This window comes from Coloeus monedula (genome assembly GCF_965178545.1).
Source record: "Coloeus monedula genome assembly, chromosome: 8".
Taxonomy (NCBI): Eukaryota; Metazoa; Chordata; class Aves; order Passeriformes; family Corvidae; genus Coloeus; species Coloeus monedula.
In genome coordinates, this window is record NC_138788.1 from 29,044,928 (window position 1) to 29,068,523 (window position 23,596).

The 23,596-nt window shown below is 43.5% G+C and overlaps 3 protein-coding genes across 8 annotated transcripts in view; 2 read left to right on the forward strand and 1 right to left on the reverse strand.

The window, feature by feature from the left end:
- Positions 1-583: 583 nt before the first annotated feature.
- PDCD4 (programmed cell death 4) lies at positions 584-19,584 on the forward strand. 5 transcript variants are annotated; one of them, XM_082286354.1, is made up of 13 exons: positions 584-705; positions 4,698-4,845; positions 6,017-6,113; positions 9,404-9,700; positions 10,244-10,338; positions 12,000-12,113; positions 12,379-12,600; positions 12,863-12,960; positions 14,472-14,586; positions 15,441-15,548; positions 16,607-16,717; positions 17,482-17,621; positions 18,836-19,584. In XM_082286354.1, exons 3-13 carry the CDS (start codon positions 6,074-6,076, stop codon positions 18,894-18,896), a joined length of 1,401 nt encoding a protein of 466 aa, XP_082142480.1. In that variant the 5' UTR covers positions 584-705; positions 4,698-4,845; positions 6,017-6,073; the 3' UTR covers positions 18,897-19,584. The 5 variants fall into 5 exon arrangements, with proteins under 5 accessions (XP_082142480.1, XP_082142476.1, XP_082142479.1 ...); XM_082286350.1 differs by lacking the exon at positions 584-705 and adding an exon at positions 895-1,033; XM_082286353.1 differs by lacking the exon at positions 584-705 and adding an exon at positions 3,512-3,841.
- A 147-nt stretch (positions 19,585-19,731) lies between these two features.
- Positions 19,732-23,596, forward strand: part of SHOC2 (SHOC2 leucine rich repeat scaffold protein) — a 77,293-nt gene continuing 73,428 nt past the window's right edge. For both annotated transcript variants that reach the window (XM_082286347.1, XM_082286349.1), the window contains exon 1: positions 19,732-19,997. The gene's annotated coding sequence lies outside the window, so the exon portion shown is untranslated. The remainder of the gene's footprint in view (positions 19,998-23,596) is intronic.
- Positions 20,048-23,531, reverse strand: BBIP1 (BBSome interacting protein 1). The gene is made up of 2 exons (XM_082286355.1): positions 20,509-23,531; positions 20,048-20,432 (listed from the first exon to the last, which is right to left on the reverse strand). The coding sequence occupies exons 1-2, from the start codon at positions 20,651-20,653 to the stop codon at positions 20,257-20,259; spliced, it is 321 nt and encodes a 106-aa protein (XP_082142481.1). The 5' UTR covers positions 20,654-23,531; the 3' UTR covers positions 20,048-20,256.

Consider the following 23,596-nt stretch of genomic DNA (forward strand, 5'->3'; position numbering starts at 1 on the left):
GAGAAGTGTTTATGCAAAGCCATGGCAGTGGGTGACACTTCAGTCTCCGTGCTCGGGCAAACGCAACGCGATCCCTCTCCACCTTGCAAGGGCGCCCGGCCCCGACCAGCGCTGCTCTCGCAGGTCTGCAGCACAGCCCCGTTCCCAGCCAGCTCTCGGATGGAGCTGCACAAGGATGTTCAAAAGCAGCTCTCATTACTGAGCATTAAAAAAAAGTGAAGGCGTGTTTTAGTACCCTTTCAACCTGGAGCTGACGCTGCCTGATGAAGAAGAATGGGTTTGCTGTGCTTGCAGTTCATGTTATGAAGGCACCTTTGCCGAAGATGCAAAAATAAAAGTGGTCTGAAGGGAAAGAAAGCAGAAGGCCAAGAGACAGGCAACTGAACAGAGCAGATTGATTTAACAGATAGGATACATTTTTGCTGTCTGCATTATGTGTGGAAATTCTTATTCCAAGTGACACAGTAACAGACTAGACTGTAATCAAACAGCACTGCTGAGGTGTCAGGAGCACAGATGCTGCCTATCGAAAATATTTAAAACAGAAAGTAAAACTTCTAAAAATCCGCAGTGGGGAGCACAAGGGAAACGCTCGGTGATGTTTCTAACCCAAGGCAACTTCTCTCTGCTTTTCACTGCTGTCTCTGGTGCGGGAGGTCGGAAGCCCTGCGTGAGTCACCCCAGCGACAGCTCAGCCAGAGCTCGGTGAGAAGCAAAGGCCGGCAGCAGCCTGGCCAGGGCAGCGCGGAGACACGCGGTGTCTATTGTGCACCAGGCATCGGACGGGGGGAAGGGCTGCTCCACGCGTTTTGGGGAACTCCAGCCAATGGATTCCTCCCCTGGGTGTTACGGGAGGGCTTGGCCAGCATGTGAGAAAGGGAGGGGAGAGTTTGAAAACAACCCAGTAGGCTCTAAGGAAGGAAGGCTGCTAGAAAGTGACCTGCTCGCCTCCGTGCAAGCATTTTGCTCCAGGGGATCGGCGACTGTAGGGGTGGAAGCGCAGGAGGGACCGGGCGGCTGTGGCGCGGCACAGGTAACCCGGGATGCAGGTGTCGGGCAGCGGGGTCCAGCTGAACACCCCTCGCTGGCTGCCTCGAGCTGCAAATCCACCAGAAACGGTCCAAAGAGTTTGGGTTGGGTTTTAGTTTGTTTGGCCTTTTTTTTTTTTTTTTTTTTTTTTTTGGTTGCTGTGGGAGAAGGAATTTTGCTGTTTTGTTTTTATGGGGATTTTGGTGGCATGTTTGCTATTAATATGTCTGGGGGAGGGAGGGCAGGAGGGAGTGAGCAGGTCTCTACAGCTCAGAGGTTAGCATGTGATCAGCTTTCTTCTGGCTATTGCAGGCAGCTTTGGGGTTAGAAAGGCAAAAAGAGGTGATGTCTTTTAGTAGGCTGGTTGATACCATGGAAAAATACAAATTATCTTTCATGCACATCAGCTCTTTTTCAGGTCACAGTGCTTTAGAAATCAGAAAGTATGTGCAGATGAGATTTTCAGTGATTGATAACCCAGCTGCTAATAGACATTCAGCAGAAGAAAGAAAAACCTCAGGTTTCTTGTCTGGAGGTGTGCTGGATGGTTTGGGGGTTTTCATCTTGTTTTGACTACTGATCCAGCTTTTAGGCCTCTTGGAAGTGATCCAGTCCTGAACTTCAGCAGAAAATCCTCTAGCAGTTTTCCACGGTGTTTTAAAATGTAAAATTGGTATGATGCAGTATTTTGTGCCATCTTCTCTTGTGCAGGTTCTGGTTACTGTTTCAGTCTCTCTGTCACCTCTTTCCTCTTTCCTGAAAGATCTCTTTAAAGCCCCACTCTCCCTTGCAGGGGAATTTGAATTCCATGATCCATGTTAATAGCTAGAATTTATTTTCCAAATCTCAGTGATGACACTGTGGTGGTTTGCTTGGTACGCACGAGTCAGAAGAGGTGAAAAGAGCAAACTAGGAACTATTTTTTGACTGATGGGGAAACAACATCTTCTAGAGCTGCCTCTAGGTCGCGTGTGAAAAAGGTCTTGTGTGAGCACGTTGTACTGTTCTGACTTGAAAACTCTGCAATTTAGTGTCTTCATGAGCAAGAAAGATTTTCTTTCTGTCATTTGGCTGATGGGGAAAGTATCATGAAAACATGGCAATCGTGCTGCACATTCTTTTAACAGATAATTTTGTTTTAAATCTTAAACCTATTTTGGATGATTCATGCAGAGCCAGGCCAGTAAATTAATCAGAGGCTCTTACACAAGGGAATTTTGGCTCTTATTTCAGCCAGAAGTACACCAATCTGGAGTAGAATTATACTGGCAAAATATGTAATAATACGACAAAAGTCAAGTCATAATCTGGTTAACTGAAGATGTTTCTCTTGCTGGCAGCTGGAAAATTCTGCAATGTACAAGTACCAAAGCAGAAGGGATCTGTATTTGCTTCCCTCATTGCCTGGGCTCTCTGGAGTGACAAATTAGGGAGAGAAAACAAAGGGTGAGCTGAGTTTTGAAGAGAGACCTGAATGGCGGCAGAACACATGACAGTGAGAGGAGACTGTCATCTCTAATTAGGTGTGTGCCCTCAGGCAGTTCACATAAACAGGGTAAATGTGAACTAAAACAAGGTGGAAACTTTGGAAGGCTGTGGACGGACATGCCCGGTTTGGCTGTCAATCCTAAACCTGCAGCGTTAAGGGTTTCAGCAGGGGAGGAGGTGGCTGCAGCACCTCTTTCCCGTGGATTGCCTGAGCAGCAGGAATCGCGGCCGCCAACTCTGAGGCGGCAGCGGAGCTTCCGAGCCGCCCTGCCCAAACCCTGTCCCCGTGCTGAGGGAAGGGCTTGTGCGGGGAGGCAGCCAAAGGCCGCAACTCCCCTTGTTAGCAGAGAGAAACACACGCAGAGAACAGGTAATGTATTATTTTTCTGACGGTTTTGCTTCAGAAAGGAAAAAAAAAAAAGACTTTTAATTAAAGAAGTAGAACAGCACGTGGAGAAGGAACCAGGCACAGCTGCCGCTTTTCGGCGGCTGCCCCGGTGCAAACAATCAGCACCCCCAGGCGAGATGTGAGGAGCGGTTCTCTCATAAGCCGGGGGCTCCCACTGTGAAGCCCCTCCATGGAAGGGCTCAGGCGATGCTATCCCGGTGTAGGCGCTCCGAGCTGTGTCTCACAGGGAAATGGAGGGCGCTTATCAGGCGCGCCTCAGGCCCCCGCTCCCCTCCCCACACCAATGGCTCCTTCCCGCTCCCCCTCCGCCCCACCGACCCACCCGCGATGGTCTCGCCCTAGCTGTTCTCCCCCGCCCTTCCCTCCGAGCCGAACGCGCGCCGGACCCCGCCCACCGCCACCCCCGCCCGCCGATTGGCTGCGGGGCGGGCGGCAGCCAGCCAATGGCCGCGCCGCGGGTGGCCGTGTCGCTGGGGCAGAAAACACAGGCAGGGGCGGGCGCGCGCGCGCGGGGGGGCGGGGCTGGGCGGTGGGCGCGCGCGCGCGCACGGCCGGCAGCGGGAGCGCGCGCGGCGGCGGCTGAGGGGACTCGGCCCGGCCCCGGCGGCCCTGAGGGAGCGGCGGTGCTGCGGGCGCATCCCGGGGGCTGCGGGCGCTCCCGGGCCGCGGCAGCCAGCGCTAGGCCTGTGCCTGTGCGCCAGCCCGGCCCCGGCGGCCTGAGCCCTCGGCCCCGCGCCCAGCGGCCTGCAGCCCTCGGTCCGGCCCCCGGCGGCCTGAGCCGTCAGTCCCGCCCGCTCCTCAGCGCCGGCGCTGCGCCGCCGTTGGTCCCGGCCAGCGGCACGGGTTTGGTAGGAGTACCGGATCTTAACGTGGCTTTTGTATCTGTGGCTGCAGAGCAGCAGCTGGTGTTGGCAGGTCGCCAAAGCCTCGGTGATGGGGGTGTTTGCTTAAAGTTAGGGAGGAGGGGAAAAAAAGTGTGTGCTATGTGGAAGTTACTCAGGGATGTTTTGCGCCCACGGGAGGTCTTGATAACTTCTGGAAGCTTTGTCCTGCAGCGTCTGTTGTTTCTAAAGGTTAATGTCCCTGCTGAGGTGGAGTGCCTGTTCAGATGAAGTGCAAGAAATGGTAGTGGGTACAGAGCACCGAGTATGTTTTACTGGTGGATTTCAGTGACTCAGAAAAATATCCTTGTCTTATGAATTACTGTAAAAGTATTGTTCATATCGCCGATTCAACTTAAAAATTTCCATCGCATTTGTGTTCTGCCTAAAGTGGCTTCTGTCCATTCTGTTCCTGTATTATCTCTAACACGGATTCTGATGTTTTTAAGGCAGTTTTGCAAATTGTGTTCCCTAGCTGATCGGTAGTGCTGTGTGGTGTATGTCTGCAAATCAGAAAGTGGTGGGTTTTGGATGCAGTGATAAATACCAGCATCCTGAAGCCCCAGCAATCTGCTGGTTTGAGTTAGTGAGAATGTGCATTGCTAAACTGAGAGTGTATCTCATATCTCCTGATCAGTATGACAGCAGGACTTGTAAGGCTTGGATATTCCATCATCCTTGTTATAAACAAAGTAGGCTGCTGAATCTCAGAAAGACACCACATGGAAGTTGGGTTGTTACTTATTGTGTTGCGACAGGTGGAGGATTTAAACTAGGGTCCTGTACAGGAAGAGCATTTCTCCACTTGAAATTTAGAACTTGGTTGCAAATGATGAAAGCTGTGATTATTATTTAACACAGTTTTTTTTCCTTTTTTGTCTTTTACCAAGAGGTGGACAACTGATGGAACATTCCACTAGGAAGAGTAAAACTGTTCTTACAAGGTAGTTTGTGCAGATTAGACTGAGACCCACACAGAAAAATATCTCAACCAGCAGTGACTGGGAACACTGGAGAACTCCTGAATGATTGCTTGAGGTAACTCACAAAAAACGTTTATTTAAAAAAATGTGTGGGGCAGGGAGGACTCTTATTGCAGAAGGCTGGGAACTGTTTGGGTTGGCATTGGGAAATACAAGACCATGACAGCTGAATGCTGTGCCCCAAACCAGAGTTTCTTTATTGCCAACGGTCTGTGATGAATCATTGGCCGTTAATGGGTCTGTGGCAGGCAAGTGGGCATGAAAGGGGAAAACCGGGGAAGAGAAGAAAAGGGGAAGGGAATGCAGTCCTTCCTTGTCACAATCTTACCACTCAACAGTAAACAGTTTTCAGGGCAGCAAAGGATGAGATAGGGGAAAAAAGAGCTACTGAATTCTTATGGCACATACAGAAATACCAGTAATATTCCCAGGCCTATGAAGGGATTTGTGAAAATCTTGCAGGTGAAAAAGTGTATGAGGGAATTCTGGGACTGCTTAATTTTTTGTGTACATAAAGGAGAGATGGATGATGCCATCCCATTCACAGTGACTTGGGGTGGTTTGGAGAACAGCAGCTACTAGGGAGGGGGAGAAACAGGAACAGAAAAAGAGAAGTGTTTAAACATGGAGAACTTTATCCCTTGCAGATTGAATGGTGGTTGCCAGGAGTGTTTGAAGGGTGCAGAAGCACAGATGTGAAAGCATGATAGCTATATGTACACAGACAGTAAAACAAAGACTATGTCCTTGAGGGGCGGATCAGAAATTAGCTTGTTTTCTAAGGGCTGGGCTGAACTCGATAAATTGGTACCATTTTATCAGCATCATTCACATGAAGAACGTTTCTTTCATGGATGCAATAGTAACATTGGTATTGCATGCTCGTATGGATAACCACTTGGCAGAACAGGACAGTCTAGATTGATAGAGGTGGCTTTTATCAGCTAAAAAAAGCTGCAGACATGGGGCTTTTAGCCTTAAAGTAACGGCTTTTGTTCCCTTCATAAGCAACAGAACTGATAACTGCTAAGGCATCCAGACTTAGATGTTTTGAAGGGTGGTGCTTCTCTCTTGCTACACCATTTACCTTCCCAGGAACTTTTCAGCTGTTACTAATAGTTAATTATAGCTTAACCTCCTCAATTTTTATATTTCCTGAGTGAAACGTTTGCATTTTACTTTGGCCTAGTGTTTTTTGTTCTCTAAGCTTTTCTATTTCTGTTTAGGCCTTGTAGGGAAAACATTAAGACTTTACGTTTCACAGTCAGCTCTGTTAAGCAACTATGGAAATAGAAAAGGAACACATTTTTATTACCCCACCAGGTAAGTAATGTATTCAGTTGTTTTGTTTTTTTTTCTTTTTTTACTTAAAATTGCTTAGCTGACCAGAAATGTTCTCTGTAGAACAAACGTATCACCTGATAATTTTTTAACAATACTGCTTAAAAAACAGTCATCAAAAACTTACAGAACAGTTATTTCAATTATATATCATAGATTCCTGCTCTATTACATTTATTTAAAATTTGTTAAAATAATAAAGTTAGCATTTCTGTAAGTTACTGAATAGTAGTTGCACTTGCCTCTGAGTTCAAGTAGTGCTGACGTGAAGAAAAGAATAAGCTTAGAAGTAAAATGTGTAGGTGTGTTTAAGATGTACAAACTCTGCTTTTATGCACCTATTTACCTTAAAATTAGGGGGGAAAATGTTGAAGAGCTTGACTGGAAGTGGGCTGGCATGGGAAAAATTTAGGAAGTACTTGTTAAAGACTGCCATGAAATTGACTGTCCATATCACACATTTCTTTTATGATGCTTAGTCAGGGTAACACAGATTCATGTTGTTTTCTGTATCTTCCAAACATTATGATGGTCTGCACTGACTCTTTCATGTCAAAGAGGTTTTGAATGTTTTTAAGGATAACATGTATTTATGTTAAGATGGCAGTAATGCAGTTGAGCTGGCAACATATTCCATAATCATATGGAGTTGATGTTCTGATATTTAAGCAAAATTAGGTTAATGCAGAAGATACCTTGGTTCTCCCCATTTTAGGATTATATTTAGATAATAGGTGGAAAGCTGCAGGAGAGCTGGTTTGAGTGAGTTTGGACAGTTTAAATTGGTAGAAGGCTTTCTTAATGAAAGTAACACCATAAAAGCACAGATTTTAAGTGAGCCTGCTAGGCTTAATAGCAGGGTAATGAGATAAATTTGGATAACTTCTTAATATATAGTAAACAAAGTATTAAGGTTGATTCAAGACTGTTACTGCCTATTTATGTATCTGTTATATGATGTGAAAATGAGAAGGTGGAAAGAAGATCTGCACCATTTATAGGTTCTTGTTATTTCATTTTATTTTATAAGCTTTTGGAAAATAATGTATGTGTTCAGCCTGTTTTTTCAAGCCTAACTAGGTAACTAATAGTGGAGGGCCAGTTGGTTACCATATTATGGTGAAAGAGGTTGCAGCTGGAAGTGACAATGTTATATAAAAACCAGTTTAGTAGTGCAGTGAGAAATATTAATTCTTATGGGTTGGATGTTTCCTGTGAAGGATTTCCTTTAGTCTTGAACCTGAGATCAGGATTGTGTAAGGAGGTTGGACTGTAACCTCCCCTTTAATCCTTAGCTGTTGAAGTCAGGACTGACTTGTGTTAGTTGTTGGCCATTTTCTTTGGAAACTGAGGAAGAAGTAAGTGGTCTTCAAAGAGTAGAGTTTCTGGACAGCCAGGTCTCAGGTCTAAACTGGAGAAATTCATGGGAGACTGAGCATGAAGAAGAATTTGCGTGCATTTGACTGAGAAGAGCTGGTTGTTGCTGATGGGGTCTCCTGGGGAATGAGAGGAAGGAAACCTGTTTGGGTTTGCTCGGTTTTTTCCCCCTCTGTTAGATTTATGCAAATCTCTCATTGTTTTATTAAAATGTTAGACAAACTGAGAAAGCTGCTTGTGAGAAATTTTTTCCTGGATGTGATGCATGCTTTTCTTTTTTAGCTTGCTGCAAGCGTAAAAGGAATGCTTTTGTGGGAGTAATGAGTGGAAAGATGAAGCTTAGCCTGGAATGGCTGCATTTTTGCTCAGCTGTAGCATTCACATCTGTGAACACCAGTGTCTAAATGTTATTTCTTTGATCACAAAGGAGGCAGTTCCATCAGTTTTCTCCGTTTGTAGAGTAGTATCCTCTTTGATATAAATGCTTGAAGATTGGCAATATTTCATTAGTGCACTTTGCTTTCAAAACAATTTTTCATTAACCTGTTTTGAAGTGAAAAAAACATACTTCAGAGAAGTATTGCCAAATGCATGTTGCTAATGAGAAAGTATCAGAATGGTGAATTAATATATTAGCTAAGTTCAAATGTAAATATCTTCATATTCTGGGTTTATAGCAGTGAGCTTTTCTGTAAAGCAGTTTTGGAAAAGCATCTTCTTCAGAGTGCCCTCCTATTGCCCTGCTAGTGTCCAGGCTATGGGTTGTGTCTTTAGGACTCAGTTCTCAAGAAACAGAGAACTGTGTAACAGAGAGCTGAGGCTGTTCGCTTTGTGCATCTGTCTTCTAGTTTGCAAGGACTCCCAGGGTACTCACTGGAATGTAAGTAGGTCCTCAGGTGCTTTTTCTTTTCTTTTCTTTTTTTTTAAACTTGATTAGTTAAGAAGGGGAAGAATAGCTTGTGAAAGCTTTTGTTTATAGTGCTCTGAATAAGACATCCTGCTGAACCACACAGCACAAGTGGGGGACAACTTAACTTTGTAAGACTTCAGACCTAAACGTGAAATGTGCTTTAGCTTCCTCAGAGAGTGAAGTTACTGCACTTCTCAGTGCTGTAAGACATTTACAGATCCTTAAGTTGTGAGAGTTTCTTGTTGGGTACAGAACAAACCTATTATATTTGTGTTGTGTTTAGCAAGTCTTGACAGAAGCTACAGTGAAGGACAATCCATAGAGAAGAGAGATCCCACTGATTCAAAGGACTATGTATTCTATGAGTCTTCATTACCAAGCTCTCCAAGCTTTGTATTGAACAGCATTTTTCCCCCATAACTTTAAAAACAACAAATAAAAGTAGTGATGTTTTTATATTTTTCTATGGCTAAGTTGTTGGTTTTCTTGCTAGTGAGCTGTGTTTGAAATTCCTTGAACTGAATAAGGGGAGTGTTGGTTGATGATTTACGGAGTTAATTTCACTTTGGTGAGGAGTCTTTCAACATCAGTGAGTTCCTACAGAATTTACTCTATTGGCAGTTTTCTTTGTTTCTAAAGCAAGAGAAGAGTGGGTGGAGTGAGAACGAGGCACTTAGATCTAATGCACTGAGGAGTTCTGATAGTTTTTGTTTAACAAGGGTGGGGTTTTCTGTGGTTTACGTATTTATGTATGGTTTTGTTAATTTGCTTTCCAGTTCTTGACATCTGCTCTGTTTAGATTGTGGATATTTTGTGCAGGGGAATAAGAAACTCCTTATTACTGCAATGTGTAGACATATCTTAAAAACATTTGCCTTAACACTGTTGGAAGCAAGAGTTCTATATAATGTTATAATCCTTTCTAAATGCAATGCGTTTTGGTATTCTGACATAAAAGATTTTTTTTTTCTGTCTTCTTTTTAAGAACTTGAGAATCTAAATGATGCTCCATTTTCCGGTGATGAAGAAAATGGTGTGTCTGAGGAACGAAAAACTGAAATCAATGGAAATTGGATTCCTGCAACTTCAATTACCGAAGCCAAAATAAATGCTAAAGCAAAGAGACGGTTGAGGAAAAACTCTTCTAGAGATTCTGGGAGAGGAGACTCTGTTAGTGAGAATGGAGAGACACTGAAGATTGGAGTTGTACCAACGAGCCCAAAGGGGAAACTCCTGGACAGGCGATCCCGGTCTGGGAAGGGAAGAGGTCTACCAAAGAAAGGTTTGTGTAGCTTAGTGAAGAGAGTAGAATGAGAAAAATAAAGATTTGTTCAAAGCACAGTACATTTTTTTCTGCTGGGAATTGTGTTCATAAACCACAGTCTCTGTGCAGGCATTTGGCCCTTTATGTTAGTGGGTGCCAGTAGCAGGTAGCAGCAAATATAATATGTCTGTGATCAATCAACATCTGTCTTTGAGGGAAGTACCTTTCCTTAGCAGATTTAATGCACAAATTTGAACTGTTGGTAGTTCACAGGACTGTTACTAATGCAAATTTAAATCGTGGTTATATTTGAAAGTACAGTTTCAACCTTCAGTAATTCTTTTGAAGTTCTATACTGCTTCTAGTGTCTTACTGGAAAGTGATGAAAAGTGGCTGTGGAACTGGGAACTTGTCAGACAAACACACCCTTTTTAGCATATATTGTTAGTCAGGAGATGGGCGCAAACAGTGATAGATCACTTTTAAGTTAAAGAATGTTGTGTTGAACTCACAAGTGTTTGTCAACTGGCGGTCCTTACTTACTCTCCCATATTTTGCCAGGTGGAGCAGGTGGTAAAGGAGTTTGGGGGACACCAGGTCAAGTGTATGATGTGGAAGAAGTAGATATTAAGGATCCTAATTATGATGATGACCAGGTATGCAAATAGTTTCTTTGCAGTGTTGGTTTATATTTCCTTTTATCGATTTCAATGGCCTTGTGAGTTAATATGAATGTCAGCCTGGCTACACTAAATGCTCATTTTTATGCTCAAGAATAGATTATTGGCTAGTAAAAAGTCAGCTGGTATAGAAGTCACAGTGGAATACTCACAAATCTTACCCCCAAGCCCTCCTTCTATGCCTGAGTAAGCAGCATCGCTTTCTCAGGTGTGTTCTCCACTGCTGATTCCCATGGAGATGGATGTTGCAGTGCTGCTCTATATTGCACACAGGCACTGTGTTAAAAATGCAACACAGACTTGCTCAGGTTGGGAGTTTAGTGGGGACAGTATCCTTTATAGATTTTTCTCTTCCCTGTGTTCCCAGCCCACCCAATGTCTTGTCTGCTTGGTGTAAACACTTCAAACCAGCATGGAGTCGATAGCCTGGGTATTTTATTGGCATATGTTTATTAGAATATGTTATGGAAGATTCTATCTTACAGCCATATTACTGGGGCAAGGGGAAAGAAAGCAAAGCTTATTGGGCAGAGGGGATCTCTATCACTGAAAGGGAAATGCTGATTACAAACACAGATTGCTAAAGTCTCTCAGATAATACAATTGCAAGGCTGACCATAAGTACGTTCTGTATGACATAAGAACAATGGTGGTGTCCTTTGAGTAGAGGCTGTTTGCTGTAGCCATAGCTGCTGAAAGAATGGTATCTGGGAATATCAAAGTCTTCTTCCAGGGAAAATCAGTTTTCCCTAAAATTTGACACTTTACATTAACTGAAATAGCCATTAAAAATGGAGCTGACAAGTGCATAGAACAAAGCTTATTGAAGAAGGAACATTCTGTGTAACTTTGGTATGATGGAAGGATAGGTTTTTTTATTTCTGCTCTACTTCTTGACCATGAAAAGTTTCTTTCCATTAAACATTAGTTGAAAAACCTCTTTGTTCAGATGTCTTTGTTCAGCTCTGTAGTATTGCTCTGAATGTTGTTTCTGTAGGTGTGGAGTAGGGAACTGAATTAGAGCAGGGAGATCTGGTGCTGCTGGAGCTCTGCAGGACAGGTGATGCATGAGGCAGTTGCTGTGTGACTCTTTTTTCCCTTAGGAAATGTCTTTGCTCACAAATATTCTGAAAATGCCTTTTCTGTGATTTGTGCATGGCACCGCCTGTCTGGTCACACAGTCACTAAGGAAGAGGGAACAAGGCAGGTTTCCTGCCAGGGATGGGAGTGCCACTTGCAGGGGAAGGTGCTGTGGCACAGCCAACTTCGCTGGGCTGGGACGGGAGCTTCTGTTGCTCTCCCTTCAGTATGGAGGCATTTGACCTTTGCTCCTGTGGTATCAGTTGAATCCTAGGAACAGAGTTCGGTGTTAAATAATTTACCATTATTTAACAGTAAATTCAGCCTTTCAGTTGAATTCAGCTAACAGTAAATTCAAAATATGAAGAAGTATGACAATTAGCCAGCATTGTCTACGCTTTAATAGTAGAGACAGAGGCTAATGTTTTTTGGAAGAATATTGACTACCAAGAACAAATCATTATGGATTTTAAAAAATCTGTCTTAATGCTAATAGTGGTGCATAAGGTGCAAGAAGAGACAGTAAGGGTATCCGCTTTTGTTGTCTTTTAAAACAGGAGAACTGTGTCTATGAAACAGTAGTTTTACCTCTTGATGAAAGAGCATTTGAAAAAACTTTAACACCAATCATCCAGGAGTATTTTGAACATGGAGATACTAACGAAGTTTCGGTATGTTTTGTGCCTTTTTATTTCTTTGTTTTAGGGGGCAAAGCTGTTGCATACAGGGTAATGCAATTGCTAGCTATGAACGAATTTATAGAGAAGTTGGCAAGAAATGTACTATAAGAATACCCAGTTATGTTAAGCACATGAGCAGAAGCATATATGAAATTGTATAAATATAAGCACATAAATATTTATTTGAGGTCTATTTATATATTTAAATAATAAAAACTATGAAATCTCATTGTTTCATTTTTCAAATCCTATCTAGGAGATGCTGAAGAATTTAAACCTTGGTGAAATGAAATACAGTGTGCCAGTGCTGGCTGTTTCCTTGGCATTAGAGGGGAAGGCTAGTCACAGGGAAATGACATCTAAGCTTATCTCCGACCTTTGTGGGACAGTAGTAAGCAAAACTGATGTGGAAAAGTCCTTTGATAGACTGCTCAAAGAACTACCTGAATTGGTGTTGGACTCTCCCAGGGCACCGCAGGTATATTTGTAAATCTTTATGACAGTAGTCAGAAGCTTTTTGTGGCTAATATAGGTCAAATAAACTGAAATAGACTCCGTATTTTGAAAAATATCTATTGATTTTTTTACTGTCTGTAATCCTCTCCCAATTACCCAGGCTGTGTTTTCACTTTGAAACAGCTCATTTAAATAAAATCTGAAAACCAAGCACATTGTAATTATCTACTTAGAAATTCTTTGAAATTCAGCATTTCATTAAAAATGCTTCTGTTTTATTGCAGTTGGTGGGCCAGTTCATTGCTAGAGCTGTTGGAGATGGGATCCTAAGCAGTACCTACATAGATGGCTACAAAGGCACTGTGGATTGTGTCCAAGCTCGGTAATTTCCTTGCTTTCTGTATAGAGACAGTTTTCTATTCCAAATGTCAAAGATGATGATAAGGAATTTACAGCTTCAGAATAAATCATGCAGTTCTTTAACTTTTTTAAAAATTTAATTTAAAATGAAAAAAAAACCCCATAAAATCTGCAACAAAACCAACAAAATCCAGAATGACTCAAGTCAGAGGAGAAATACTGAGTTCTGAAAAATGTATTAATACATTTGAGTTCATTTGAGTTGTCAGGTTTGTTGTCCAGTTTATGCTCGAGGGTGAAAAAATGAGCTGAAACAAGAAGTGGTTATAGAAGGTTTTGTCTTAGAAAAAGCTTTAATGTGATTAATGGGTAAATATAGCATCAGGACAGCTGCTGTAAATATGTTGTGAAATACACAAGGGATTAACTGTTTTGCCTTACCAAGATTTGAAGCTTATGCAGTGATTTCTGAGACTTTCTCTGTAATGCTCTATTTGTCAAGAAGTACAATTGTTTTCCATGTCAGTGTGAGAAGTTTGAAGGAGCAATCTCTGACAAAGAGGGATGTTTTCATAATGAGTCATGTTTTATTTTTCTTACCCCCATAAGTGTATGTTTGAGGCTTGGTGTGGAGGTGCTGAACTCCTGTGTCTTCCAGAAGTTGCATTTGCAATGATTATAGTTGGGCACTTTCAGAAGGAAGAGCAGTGCTTAGCTGCCTACCTCGGGGGCTCAAATTGAGAAAATTGTCTGTCACTTATACAAATGTGTCCTGTGATTTGAAGGATTGTGGCCTGCATTCTGCACATCTGGGATGCTTTGTTGCCTTTGTTATTTCTTGGCCAGTCTTTCCTGCTCATTAAATCTTGGTGAATAGAGTTATTGTTATTGGCTTGCCCCCAGCATGAGAACTGGGAGAACTGTTCCTCCTTTACGTGGAGGGTACATACTGTATCTGAGACTCCTTTTTTTTCACCTTACTTCCCTTTTTATTATTTTTTCAATAAACAGGCATCCCTAGCTTGTACCATTTTTCCATCTACATATTTACCTTCTGAAGTGTTTTCTTTGGCTTAAATTCTAAAGGTTTCATAATTCTTTAGACCCAAACAGAAAATAGTATTTCAGTAGAAAAACTGTTCTTGAGTGTGGCAGCAACTCAGGCCTTTTTTGTTTGAGTTCCACCTGCCAAGCTGCATTCCTGGAGGAGCCTGGATACAATCCATCTCTGCATAAGAAAATATTCAGCTGGTTTTTGTGAGGATGTTTCAGGTTCTGCATTGGTGATTCAGTCCACAGGATTGTTACCTGTCCTTACCCATGGTATGACCAGGAGTATAAAGGTGACAGAAAGACCATGTGGGGAGCTTATTTGCTGGATTTTTGATCCAGATGGTCCCCATGGAGCTGATAACCCTGACCTCTTCCCAAAGATATGGTAGCTCTGTCTGAGGAGAAATGGCCATGGGGGAAGTTGCAGATGCATTTGATAAAGTTCTGTAATCACATTTTAAGCACCGACTTTGCCTTTAGAGCTGCGCTGGACCGAGCCACGGTGCTGCTGAGCATGAGCAAGGGAGGAAAGCGCATCGACAGCGTGTGGGGGGCAGGAGGGGGCCAGCAGTCCGTGAAACACCTGGTCAAAGAGGTAATGACAAAACTCCCCTCTCTCCAGTTGGCTGTTGGTCTAAGCTTACCTCGTTTGGGGTAGAGGGAAGAGTGACATGTATTCTGTACTAAAATGATGCTTATGTCATGAGTGTTGGTTTTGTTTTGTTGTTTGGACTTCCTTTTTTATATAATTGAGTTAGATGAAGTAGTTTTTACAAACTGATGTAGATAATTTTGTTAATTTTGTAGTATCTGTCACTGGTGGGAACATGCTAGTGCCATATTCTGTATTGCAAGTATATGGGGTTTTTTTGCTTTAAGCAAAATTTGTAAGCATTTAGCTTTCTTAGACCTCACAGTATAAAGTGATGAAGTAATTAAAAGAGCTGAGATGAAACTGACTAAACTAGATAAACTATAATTTTTTTTGGTGTTGCTGATCAAAAACACAGTAATAACTGAAAAAAAGAGGGGAAGAAACAAGAATGTTTAGAGATCCATGCTATGAAGGCAGCAGGTCTAAAGGAAAAAGGTCATGTTACAATTTCTAGGTTGGGAGTGTAACAGATGATAGGAGGAGGCATTCAAGGGAGAAGATAAACTTAATCACACCCATATTCACCTTTTAGGGTGATACACAGCTCAGAAAGCACTGGTTTTGGTGCTTGTGTATCAGCACTGTGGATAGGTATTTGGCTTACACTGTGTTTTAGATTACTGGTAACATCTCCATTTAATTAATACCTGAATTTAATTACATTTATAAAAGCATTGGCAGCAACTTCAAGGAACTGACTTGCTGCTGGGTTGATAGGGGATTATCAAAACAGTTGACAACTTTTAAATTTTGTATCTAATTAGTGTTGGGTTTTTTGTTTTAAAATTCAATAGATTGATATGTTGCTGAAAGAGTATTTGCTTTCTGGAGATGTACTGGAAGCTGAACGCTGCCTTCAGGAACTGGAAGTACCCCATTTTCACCATGAACTTGTATATGAAGTAAGGAGAAATCAGAGTCCCTTTAATAACTGTTGGTATTTTGATGTGGGCACGCAAATAATATAACTGGCATCTGAAGCTTAGGTTGCTTGTTCTGTTATTTGAATAACTAAATTGTTCCATGTAAAGTTAATGGTTTGTGTGCTCATTTGTGTGTGCATTGTGCAACAAGTAAGCTGCTGCTGGGAAGATCCAGAAGTAATTTTTGGGCGTTACGTAGTTGAATTCAGACTATTACTAAGAAAATAAGATCTCAGTTTATTTTCTGCTGAGGAATAGCAGTAAAAAAGCCCTCCCATGCTTTGTTTTCGTGTTTATTTCCTTCTAGTTTCAGATATCTGGGTATTCTAATGGGTGTTAACTGTTTTGTTAGGTATAGAGCTTCCTTTTTCGGGGTGGGATTGTTTCACCCAGCACATTTGTAAAAGCTCACATATTTCAGACCCAGCCTGTATGGGAGACCGTTCCCATTTGTACTCTTTTATCTGCCAAATTGGAAAATGGTTGTTTACCAATAAAGCTGAACACCCACAATCTCCAAAATTTCCTTTTCAGTAAATTGACTTGTTACAGAAAATTCCTTCACAATAGAACTGCAGAATCATTTCAGTTGATGGAGGTTGTGGAGTATTGTAGATTTTAAGCTTCTGACTCTTTCTAAAATCATAGATAAGAAACCCCCATGGATACAAAATTAAAACCCCCTGGATACAAAATTGATTTCACAAAATTAATTAATTGCCCTCTGTACTGCAGCAGCCATATGGATACAGCTGTGTAGTGCTGAAACCAGAGACAGGCAATGTTTTTCGCTCTGTCTAGTCCTTTCTGGTTTTTCATACCTTTTATCTTACCCAATGAACTTCTCATCAGTTTTTCTTTTCAAGTAATAAAAATAATATTAAACTGAAATGGTGAGTTCATGTATCAAATGGGCTTTTTTCCCCAGAAAATTCCTAATAATGCATTCACTCCTTTCTGTACCTGATATGTTCACACACCATGTACCTGAGCCACTGTTTTCATTTTAGTCAAAACACTTGCATGATTTGTTTTAGGCCATTGTACTGGTTTTGGAGTCAACTGGAGAAAAGACCTTTAAAATGATACTGGATTTGTTGAAAACTCTGTGGAAGTCTTCTGTCATTACTGTGGACCAAATGAAAAGAGTAAGTATGGCATTTAGAGAACTTTGCATAAGGTCTTCCACAATTTCCAGCTGCCTTTATGCAGTTAAATGGTTAAAATGAATCATCTAAAATGCTGCAATATTGCTTCATTTTTTAAATTTGTGTTTTTATCTGGTAGTTCTTTGTAACTGAAATAGTACAATAAAGGCCTGATAATTACAAATGTCAAGTAGAGCCATATAGAAACCAGTATTTTGCACAGCTGGAATCATCTGTGACTTTACTTCTCAGGATGAGTATAGGACAGCAGTTCTGTCCCAGGGTAGACTGGGGACCACACCAAGACTTACATAAAAATTCGCCCAGCTGAGTTGCTGGTGGGAAGTGATGAAGTCATCTCTGGTAGTTTCTTCCCTGCTGCATAAACTGCGTTTGTGGCCACATTTTGTTCATTTACCTGGAAGACATATTAATTTTCTTCCCATATTACTGCCCACGTAGTAACAGGCAGGCTAACATAGAGATTTTGTACTATCTGGATTTCTCACTTCTAAAGAAGTTAAAAGTTCAGATTGTGTTTTTATGTAGATAGGTATTTGTATAATGCCATGGTATTGGCTGATATTATATACCTTATTTCTCTACTGACTTGTAGCTGCTCTGCTTTAGGTTTGTTGAAACTATCCACATATGTGTGAAACCATATAAAAAAAATTAATCCTCTGTAGTGCAGAAGGGTACTTAAAAACATTGTAATAAAATCATGGAATAACCAGATGATTATTTGAATCCTTACACTGCAGGGCTATGAACGGGTTTACTGTGAAATCCCAGACATTAACCTGGATGTGCCACACTCCTATTCTGTGCTCGAGCGCTTTGTAGAGGAATGCTTTCAGGCTGGAATCATCTCCAAACCACTGAGAGACCTGTGCCCTTCAAGGTACTTGTTTCATTGTATATAGGCAAAGGCAGTGCTCTTCATTTCTATCATAGGTTACAGAAAGCAGCATCTTAGGACCAAAGTGTTACTGATTGGAAGTGGAAACTGGAGGATGGACAAACAGTTGGACTGGTAAAAAGTGTATTAAGAAGCTGCACTGATGTGAAACCTGTTATGTGGAGGCTGGGATAAATACTTAAGGAAAGGCAGCCTCCTGTGAATCCCAGGCAGGACCCCTCAGTGCTCCCCAGAGGATCAAGGCTGCCTCTCCTCTGCTTTCCTGATTTTCTTGGTAGAAATCAGTGCAGCACCAAGCTGGAAGATCCAGGTGTCACAATGGTCCATGTAGTTACAGTGGAAAACTGTCAGTTATACTGGGGAAATGAGAAAAAAATCCTTCAAAAATGGTTTAAACTTACCTATGTGATTAGAGTTCTAAGATGAGACAACCAGTCCTAATGTTTATATAAAAAGGAACAAACACTAACATGTGATAAGCTCTACGCACCCCATCTCTCCTATCTGTCCTGTGATACATATAGTGCTTTTGGTTTATTATGGTTTGGTTACTTGTAGCATAAATAATGCTGTTTGAACTGTAGCTCATCAGTATGCTGTCACCTCCTTACTGGTCACAAAACAGTTAATAAATTTAATTTCCTCTGGAGAATACATGTAAATTTTAAAATAGGATGTTAGAACTATTATTCAGTTTTATGCATTGGGAATACTATTTATTTAACAGGTCTTTTCTATTTTGGGTGTTTTGTTAGAGTTCTTAAACCATCTTGACAGCTTGTGGTAAATTTGGATCTCAAAATGTTAGCATCTTTATCAAGAACAGCCTCCATTTGTGGATTTTACACTTAAAACACTCTGTGTGTGTGTGTTGATGTCAAATGTTTTGCAGGTTTGGGGGTGTGGGAGGGCTGAGAGTCATCACTGCATTAAAAACTTGATTATACTTTGGTTACCAGTTTCATGTTGAGAGGCAGTTTTGGTTTGTGTACTTCAGTTTTAGGTAGAAACCTGCCATCCCTAGGTTTCCAAACAAGCATTTTTAAGCAGCTGAGCTGACATTGTGATCACTGCTAACCCTGCTGAACTTAGACCTTATATTTGACTTCCAAGACCAAGAGAAGATTCTTCTCAGTGAGAAAAAACAAGCAATGCTACTCTGAATTGGTGAAAAGATACTTTCTACTTTCTTACAGGGGCAGGAAGCGCTTTGTGAGTGAAGGAGATGGAGGTCGTCTTAAGCTGGAAAGCTACTGAATGTGAGAACTGCCTCCTGAAGCCTTACAAGTTGAAAGGGAACATGGCTTGCTATCAATCTAAACAAACACGCATGCTCCTCTGGTGTGTGTATGTATATATGTATACACATCTAGGACATGCCAAATTTAAGAGTTGCTTAGCACAGTTCATATTTTTTTAAGAGCACATGTTTTGGGTACAAATTGTTTCTTTTTTTTTTTTTTTTAGTAGTTTTGTATATTTCAGGAAGAAGTGTTCTTTCTTTGGGCATATAGTAGAACAACTGGCCACTCTGCTGTGGTGGTGCCTTCAAATAAGCTATCTCTGTATGTGCCATGTTTATGACCTAATCATTCCACGTGTGCATCGATGTCTTGACTGCCGCTCGCTATTTCCAGGACAGTGCTGTCATCATAAAATCACTGGTTTATACAAAGCTTTATTATAGAAGGGTCAAGTTAAGCTGCTGTGATCCCATTTCCATTGCTGCTGAAGAAATACTGTGCTTTGGGAGGAAAAAAAAAATAGCAGTTTCTTTGTTTTAAAGAGCCCAAGAAAATACAGTTGGGTCACAAGACAAATTCATCTGTTTCAGGGGAGAACGCTGGTTGGTTTCAGCCCCCATGTACCAAACTTGTCTTTTTTTTCTATGTAACTGGAAAAGTGAAAAGTTCTGGTAAAACATATTAAAAATATTTTTTGTGAAGCTCTTGTTTCTGCCTCCTTTTTATTTATTTATTTTACACAGAACAAATTAAGCAGTACATCTAACGCTGCCCTTTGGTATTGCCATCAGGAGGAGAGCACTGAGTAATTAAGCTCGTGGTTAAATAAGTATTTACGAGATCTGTTTTGGAAAACACAACTGACTTGCGTAGGAGCGTCTAGGCTGGCAGAGATACTGTGAACGTGTCTTTGCAGCACAGCTTTGCCAAGCCCTTGCTCAAGAGCAAGATGGACCTAAGGGAACTTGCTTACAGGAACACGGTGGAGCCTCTCCTTTGTTTTTCAGTTTCATGTCAAGATTTCAAGTGTTCCGAAATGCTGGGAATAGCCGTTCCAGGGCCGGGAATACTCTGTGCTTTAGGAGCCAAGCGCTTCAGTGCTCGAGCGGGTCTGGTAAGCCCAGCTTGGGGCAGTGGGGTTGTATAACTCGCCTCCTCCCGCAGTCCGAGGGGCTCTGGTACCTTTATTTAGACGCGTTTAAAACATCGCCTGGGCAGCGACCAGCGCAACTTCTACACCAACAGCGCCCGACGCGCGGCCTCCCCTGCCAGCCCGGCAGCACCGCCTGCGTTCAGGCCGCGCTTTAATCCGCAGCCCCGTTACACAGCGGTACCTCCGATCGCGGGTGCCGCCGGGCGCGACCCTCCCCGCGCTACTGCCGAGGCGGTGCGGCCCCCGCGGACGGCGGCGGGGCCGCCTCGGGCGCCTGGGCCGCCTCCAGCGCCGCCCGCTGCAGCTTCTCCAGCTTCTCCAGCGACACCGACTTGAGGGGCAGGATCTTGGGCTTGCACAGCACCATGGCGGCCGTGTCCTCCACCGACAGCTGCCCTGCAAAGAGAGAAAAGGGCCGTCAGCGAGCGCCGCGCCGGGCCGGGCCGGGCCGGGCAGTGCTCGCCGCCGCTACCTTGCTTGGGCAGCACCTCCCGGAGCGCTCCCGTCCCCTCCGGCATGGCGGCTCCGGCACGGCACCGCTCCCGGGGACAACTACAGCTCCCAGCTTCCACTGCGCGGCGCCCCGCCCACGCACTCCGGTCGTGTCCCCGGTGCATGCTGGGAGTGGTAGGCCGAACGGGGCTCCGGTCACAATGCGCGTTGGGAACTGTAGTCCTTGGCGGGGCGCTGCGCCTGGGCAGCCCCGGGCGGGGCGGGAGCGGCTCCCCCGGGGCTATCCCGGTCCCGGGATGCCGGGGTGCCGCCCCCGCCTTGGCTGCGCCGGGCTCTGCGCTGGGGCGGAGCCGTTCCACCTGCGCGGGCCTGCCTGGCCCTGGCGAGCCGCTGCCTGCCCGCCTGCCGGGGCCCGCCGCGGAACTCAGGCTTTGGGGCGCTTTTATGGTTTATTTTCTGCTTCTGTAAATAAAATCCCCAGCAGACACCGTCCAACAGACGGGCGTGGCCAGGGCGTACGCGTCCCGGTTTTCGTTTCCAGGCAGCGCCTCGGGATTCACGATGTGAATCATGCTGCTGTTTGACATGTAAACAGCAGTAAAAGCCGGTGTCTTTTTAAACACTGAGAGCTTAAATGTCGCCGAACCTGACGGGCCAGTGCACCCAGATCCCCCACGCCCCCCCACAGGGGTCCGCCTTTTGGAGGATCTTTGCCACCGGGAGCAGCTTCCCTGGGAAACCCCCGCGGGGAGCCGCGTGTGACCCGGGATCGGTGGAGAGGGATTCACCTGTCCTGTGCCTTGGCGATGCCCCAGCAAGCCCCGATTCCGGGATGTGTTGTAATTTTAGAGTTTGCTGATGAGCTTGCCTGTGTGCCCTGCACACCCCGTGTGCCTGGGGATTGGCAGTTCAGGCTGGTAATCCTGCTAACCTGGCCTGGGCAGGCGGAGACGGCTCCTTTCCGTGTTCTGGGATTGAGTTCTGGCTTCTCGCTTTGCACAGGGACTGGCCGTGGATGAGTAAAATGAGGGAGAAAATAATCTTTGCTGATAATTCTTTTCCATTCTGCCTTGATGGTGGCTGTCTGTGTGCTTCCTTCTGCTAGCTCAGGTGGACCTGTCAGCTGTGGGATCCAAGGTTTGCTGGGAGAGCAGTGATAAAACTTTTAGTTTCCAGTAAGTGGCACCTCTGATAGTTATTTAAAGCCTCTGTCTGCATTGTTCCAGAACTATTTCCTTTTTCCTCTAAGCAACTTAGAGTAGGAAGCTGACAGTCCCTCAGGTAGCCCGGTTCCACTGTGCTGGAAGCCTCGCCTGATGCTGGGTTGGAGGCCAGCAGAACCCACGGAGGGTGAGAGCAGGACTCCTCCTTCCTGCCTTTTGTGGCGCTGGCCAAAGATAACACTCCTGGGCTGGTCCTGGGCAGCACAGAAATGAGTGCTTTTTGTTCTTACTCACATATTCCACTTTCAGGTCAGAAGATTTCTGTTGATGAGGCTGTAAAATGGATGTGCTTGCTGGGGACATCCTTCTCTACCCTTTGAAGTGCTCAGAAGCATTCCCACTGATTTCAGAGGGAAAAGCTCCTTTGTCTGATGTGCTTTTCCATGTGCCAATCAGTATTTTGTGCTGACTGGAAGTGAAAGGATGAGGCACTGCTTTGTGATGGATGTGTTGTAGACCAGTGCATTTTAAACAGTACAATTTGCAGATCAGTAATTTGGTAGTTGTTAGTTTGTTTTTAAGAACTGATCCAGCATCTTAGAGATGGCTCTGGCTAAAAATGAACATAAAAGATACCCAGTTATGACTGAAATTTTTGCACTGTGAAAGCAGGAGTTATTCCTATGGTAACAAATATGGCCTGCAGAGCAACAGAAATGAGCTGAAAGCAAGATGTTGAAATCAAATTGCAGGCCAGGTTTTTTTGCCAGTGTCCTTCACAGTGCCAATGGCCACCTGGAGTCCAGCATTATGTGAGCACTGGCATTTGGAGTCCATCTCAGTCGTGCAGGGAATCATTTTCCAATAGCAGTTTTCCTGCCAACGGGGTTTGTTTGCTTGGTGATAAGAAACAATGGTCAACTGAGTTTGTTACTTGAGCATTTTCGTGACTGAGGAGTCTGGCATCCTGTACTAGATCCATTTTCTTAGCTACTCAAATGCCAGCTTGGCAGCCTATCTAGAAAGCTGATAGCACTGGGACAGGCGTGATTGTGAAGGTTGTTTTCAACAGTTTCTAGTAAGTCTGTTTTTAAGACGCCTCCTTTCTTTTTCTCCTTTCCTGGGAAAAAAATCATAGTTACCACCTTCATGACTGGGAGATCTGGATGAGAGAGGGGAGGGAGGGAGGCATGGGCACGCAGCTTAATGTCCTACTTTTCAAAGCACCTTAAAAACAAGACTGAGTTTAGTTTTGAGTAAGGCTGGTATTTATTCACTAGAACAGTGTTGGCTATAGTTAAGAGGAGGGAAAAGCATTTCATAGAGGACCTAAGTCCCCTTGTTTAGTTGGAAGAGAAACAAGAAAAGTTGTGAGTTTTCCAGTTACAGATGAGGAATCCAATCTCTTCTAAAGAAAGCATAGTTATACTCCATTTTTTAGTCTTTTTGGCCTTTGGGGTCGACATATGCTCAAGCACCCATTCATTTCTCTCATGGGCCTTTCCAGTTGCCAGGAATATCTAGGAAGTTGTTTGCCAAACCCCTTCCATGGGTAAAAGCACTGTGCACTTGCAATGGGACTGTGCTGAGTCAGTGCATTATCTTGGTGCCACTCCACAAGGCAGGAGAAGTCAGAACAAGCCTGTCCTTGTGCCCAGGTCTCAAGTTGTGTCCCCATGACACGAAGCTTCCCAGAGTCCTGAGACTCAACCTTGGGATGAAACCCAGTGTTATTTGAGAAAGCGTAAGTGTGGTATCCATGGAGAGGACAACATGCTCTAGGTTGCACATCCTTATTTTACTGATGTCACAAACAAGTTATTCTTGTGCACTGCAGAGAGCCTCACAACCACAAAACCAGCAATAATTTTATAAATGATAAGCTTGTTTTCCTCCTCCTGTTCCCAGATACTCCGAGTGCAGCAGACAGCAGAGATGTGCATT